The sequence below is a fragment of the Clupea harengus genome, chromosome 10 (assembly GCF_900700415.2).
Source record: "Clupea harengus chromosome 10, Ch_v2.0.2, whole genome shotgun sequence".
Taxonomy (NCBI): Eukaryota; Metazoa; Chordata; class Actinopteri; order Clupeiformes; family Clupeidae; genus Clupea; species Clupea harengus.
In genome coordinates, this window is record NC_045161.1 from 15,329,652 (window position 1) to 15,334,651 (window position 5,000).

A 5,000-nucleotide genomic window follows, 5' to 3' on the forward strand; every position below is an offset into this window, starting at 1 on the left:
AAATCAACCCACATTACATCGAATAGCCTCTCGAGTCGAAGACACTTACTAGTAGCGACGCCACGTTAAGTAGGGCAGAAACCCTCCAACATAATGACTCCTCTAATATGTGGAAAGATCTGAGCAAAACGCAGTCAAAACATGTCAGTTTTTCCCTCCACAATATAAATGCGGGGAGACGTCTAAGAGAGCTCTAATTTTTGTCTTGAGGGTGCGTGCTGTAGCCAGTATAAATCCTCACATCTGAGCTGGCCTCACCAATGGGTACCTGTCCACACTTCTGCTCACAAGCATGGCTGCAGCGCAAACTATCACGTAATGTTCAGAGTTACGAGGATTAGGATTAGGACTAAGATTAGTTTAAACCTTGGGGGAATAATGGATGATAATGTGGATTGCTGGATTACACTTTTGGGAATACATGGGTGGTGTCTGCGGAGTGAAGCGATTTACCTGAGTCGTTGCAGCTGCCCACCTGCACGTGGGCGTCGTCGATGCGGAACACCCAGCGGCCGGGGTAGCCCACGTTGGTGGTGCTCTCCACCTCCACCACGTCGTCGGTGCGCGAGCCCGGAATGTTAAAATAACGCTTGCCGTCGCCGGCGTTAAAACCTGCCTGGGGAGAGCGGGGTGGGGGGACAGGGCTTTCTCAGAGGAGTGGAGGCTCAGGCCAGCGCTGGCAACGCCGACGCGGCACCGCAACGCGCCAACATCAGTCATATGCCAGGATACAGTTACAGAAAATGGGATATATTTGCATGCATTTATTTAAGATGTGCATTCATGAAAAGCTGCCTTGAGAACAGTTAAGATTGCCTTTATCTTATGCTTGTGTCTCCAAGGTAAATTAATCTATGATCCCGGTTTTTGGAGTACATTTTGGAATGGAATGAAAGGATGGAATGAATTTGCTTTTCATTTCTTTGTGTCATTTCAACACATTGCAACTGTATGCCTATTCCTGCAATCTCATACTGGTATGTTTAAATAGGGTTGTTTCCTCTTTGTTTTCCTTGACATGAGGCTTTAATAAACCACACCCCAAGTGTTCTTCCCAAGAAAACTCTGCACCTGCTTTATCTCTAGATGTGAGTCTCATATTTCAACATAAACCCCTGAAACTCACTTTGAAGAGATTGTATCTTCTATTGCTAGTTTCACTGACTAAACATTAGCTACATATTAAATTGCATTATCATACAAAATGAAGTAAGCTATACTAAATATATAAACAAATATAAAACACTGTGTATCATCTGAGAGCCTGTTTCTTTAATACAGGTAAATGAACATCTTACTGTTGTGCAGCAGACTCATTGTTTATTGTGTCCAAGCAACTGTTCAAAGATCGACCAAAGGGCACATAGCACACAGATGAGGTCAGTACGGCGTGAAGGCTGATTATTCTCCTGGTGGCCACACTGGTCTGAGAATTTTAATCTCACTGGGCTTCGACCCCCTACCAGGCAGCAAACATGCCTTTTGGTATTGACATTAATCCGCTGAGATTATTCAGCGCTTTCGGGTGTGTTTAGACCCTCGTGTGCTCAGTTCACTTGAGGAATATCAAAGAACTTATTGGCCGAAGCTCCAGCAACAGAGATGGCAATTGGTCAAATGTCATTTCTCCCAGCTGCTTTGTTATGAGAGGACGCAGGTGACCCTACCTGTGCGGCAATGCCCCCCAGGCCGGCCAGGTCACCCCCACTGCTGGCGTGCATGCCAGTGGTCCAGGTGATGTTGTGGTATTGGAAGATAGTGAAGGACAGCTCTCCATCTGTGATAAGGACCACCTGGAACGTGTTCACCTGCATGCACAGGTGAGCAAGGGAAGAACATGTTTGTGTTTGGAACATTCATGAAACATGCTGAGGTTAACACCTGACAGTACATCATACCTACCACTTCATGAAGTAACCCTATACTACCCTATACTAAACCAGTCCTCTACTATACTACTACTGATATACTGACATCTGACACTGAATTTAACTGTCAACTACCAATGAAAACATGAAATCTACACTCCAACATCTATTTGGCTCAACAATGACTTTACACACGGATACCTTTCTTTCGAAGAGCAAAAACAGGTTCACGCCTATTTAATATCAGGTATGTAGGTAACTATGTTGAAGGACTTCACATCTCCGCAGCAAAACAATTCTCCTTTTCCTATTTCCAGGTAAGTACTTTTCTTCACCTCAAACAGTGTTGCCTAGGGCAAGTCATGAAAGCTCTCCTCTGGCCTCCTGTGCCCAGGTCAATGTTGTGTGGCTGTGACCCTGTGGCCATCCTGTCTCTATTGCCCTGCCAACTTCCCCTCACCTCCCTGTTTCCAAACGCGACCAGCAGAGAGGCAGCTGGCCAGGGCTACAAAAACAGGATGGCGTGACACACCGTGCACTCTCGCGGCTTGGAAAGTGCAATAAGTCACTAGTGTGTGTGAGTGTGTGTGTGTTTGAGTGCAGAGGTAAGGGTATGTGTGTAAGAGAGAGGGAGAGTGAGTGTGAGTGTGTGTGTGTGTGTGTGTGTGTGAGTGTGTGTGTGTGTGTGTGTGTGTGTGTGTGTGTGTGTGTGTGTGTGTGTGTGTGTGTGTGTGTGTGTGTGTGTGTGTGTGTGTGTGTGTGTGCGTGTGTGTGTGCGTGTGTGCGTGTGTGCGTGCGTGCGTGCGTGCGTATGCACGTGGGTAGGAATGTGTGTGTAAGAGAGTAAGTGTGTATGCAAATGTCTGTTTGTGTGTAAATGCATGTGACGGCTCAGCTAGGGTGAGCTCACCGGGGTAATAGCACTTCCTCCAAAGAAGGTGACCTCATGCCAGGTGGCAATGAGAACCCAGGAACTTGTGAACTCTTGGAACTCAGGGAAGTAGCCCCTGATGTCGTCAGTGGCCCGCTGCAGGATGGCAGGGTCCTTGCTCTCGCGGTAGAAGACCGACCCGGCGCGCCGGTTATCCACATCCGCCCAGAAGGGAGCCACCACCCGGCGGTCACCGGCGATGGGGAAGGCAACTGGAGTGAACTGAGACACCTCCCTGAGAAATGACACCAACCCGTTGTTGTTAACCTGCAAGGGAACAAGGGGGAGACAGACACACTAATGAGTTCCCACAACTACAAATTGCCACAAATGAGTTACCACAGGATTAGTGGTGTATAACCGTCACCGGCTTCTTTCTCCTGGCAAATGGACCCGCCACACATTGAATTATCCTGGCTCTCCTGCTTTCATCCTGTTCCACCATGTGCCTTTCATTGTCTGATGGTTCCTGGCATCAACACCATTAGGCACCAAAACAAGCCGGGAAGGAATGTGTTGAAAACAACACGTCTGAAAGGACAATGCCTGAGAGGTGGGCCAATCTTCTGTGAAGCATCACCCATTACGGGAGACAATGAGAGAGGAAGGCAGCAGGTTTGGCAATGTTTTTTAGGCTGCAGCCCGAGATGCAGTAGAGGAGAGTGAAGGGACTCTTACGAGTGGGAGATGAAGAGGCCGAGGTGTACAGAGGTGTCTTGACGAGGTGAGTTGACATGGAGGCAGGGAGTGCTGGGCCAGGCTACTGGAATGGCGGGGAGAGAGGAAGAGAGGAAGGAGGAGGCTGCTGCTGCTGCTGCTTCGTAACGGATGTGTTCACTTCGAATCTGAGAACAGACAGTGGCCTTGTTCATCCAGACAGCTCAGGGCAAAATCAGCATGGCGTGCCACCACTCATGCAAACACACACACACACTCGTACACTCATAACCCTGACGAGCCTTGCATGCATGCTAAAAACCAGCCTGACCACTGAATACTGATCAGATCAAACCAGACTGAAGCCATGCAAGAACTGATGAACATGCACATGGATGGCCAAGCACATGAGAACTGGTACACACAGCCACATTTGTGCACAGTCACAGGTCACTATAAAGTCTAACCTGCACAAATGTACACATGAACGTGCACACACACACACACGCACGCCCTTGCCTCTATCCAGGAAGTTGTTTTATGGGAGAGGCCTTTACACTCTCTCTAAAGTCCACACGGCCGTGCCAACACTAAAGCAAGCAGGCAAACCGCCGCCCCTGCCCACCTGTATTCCAGTGCTGTTGACTGAGCCTGCCCTGTGTTAAAAGCTGAGGCAGCACACACACACACACACACACACACACACACACACACACACACATACACGCACACACACAAATTAACATAATGAACATAGCAGAGACGGATATACTAACAACAAACACACATGGACACACACACACTCTCCACACAAGAGTCAGGCTTTACGCCAATACGTAAGTTTAGACAAATGCTAATCTAAGTATCACATGAATGCGTGTGTTTGTCTGAAAACACACCTGTGGTCTGCAGCGTGTGAAGGAGGCTTTATTCTCTGGAGACACACCATCCCTTTAAGACCCAGAAATCAATTCAGCTACTTTACCTACAACTGACCCGACCTCAGACATCGTTTCATTCAACATTTTGGGGCAAACAATTGACTTATAGTTGAAGTTGTGAGTATTTAAAAGTCTCTCTGTCTAGCTAGGCACTTCGGGGATCCTACCTTGACCTGCAGAACACTACAAACAGTGTTTTTTTTGTGTGAAGCTGGCATGATGCAATGAAAGGAATCAGATGATATAAAACAGACCCTCATGTTAATCACAGCAATTAGAAGTCCTCAATGCGGGGAGGAAGGTTTTGCGGGGGGGGGGGGGGGGGGAGAGGGGGAAAAGAAATGCACACACTGATGTAAATTGGCATTCATGAGCCTGGTGTGTCCACCTGAAAGGCGGTCATTCATGGTGCCCAGCCCTCTCCTACCCTCTAGAGCGCCAGTGTTTGTATCAGACCTAGACCCCGTCAGCCTCAGTGCCAGTGTCAGCTGCCACCTCAGATGGGCTTATCTTCTCCAGGTGCAAGGGCCCATTCGCCCCCATCCCCTCCCTCATCCCATCTCCTCCCTCCTTTCATCACTGCAACCTGTCTCTCCTTACCAC

General features: G+C 48.4%; 1 protein-coding gene across 2 annotated transcripts in view; it reads right to left on the bottom strand.

Annotated features, from left to right (window-relative positions):
* Positions 1-5,000, bottom strand: part of sned1 (sushi, nidogen and EGF-like domains 1) — a 38,944-nt gene that overhangs the window by 25,545 nt on the left and 8,399 nt on the right. For both annotated transcript variants that reach the window (XM_031575535.2, XM_031575536.2), the window contains exons 2-4: positions 2,779-3,066; positions 1,668-1,808; positions 454-616 (exon numbers count right to left, since the gene is read on the bottom strand). In XM_031575535.2, the coding sequence (XP_031431395.1) occupies positions 454-616; positions 1,668-1,808; positions 2,779-3,066 (592 nt within the window). The remainder of the gene's footprint in view (positions 1-453; positions 617-1,667; positions 1,809-2,778; positions 3,067-5,000) is intronic.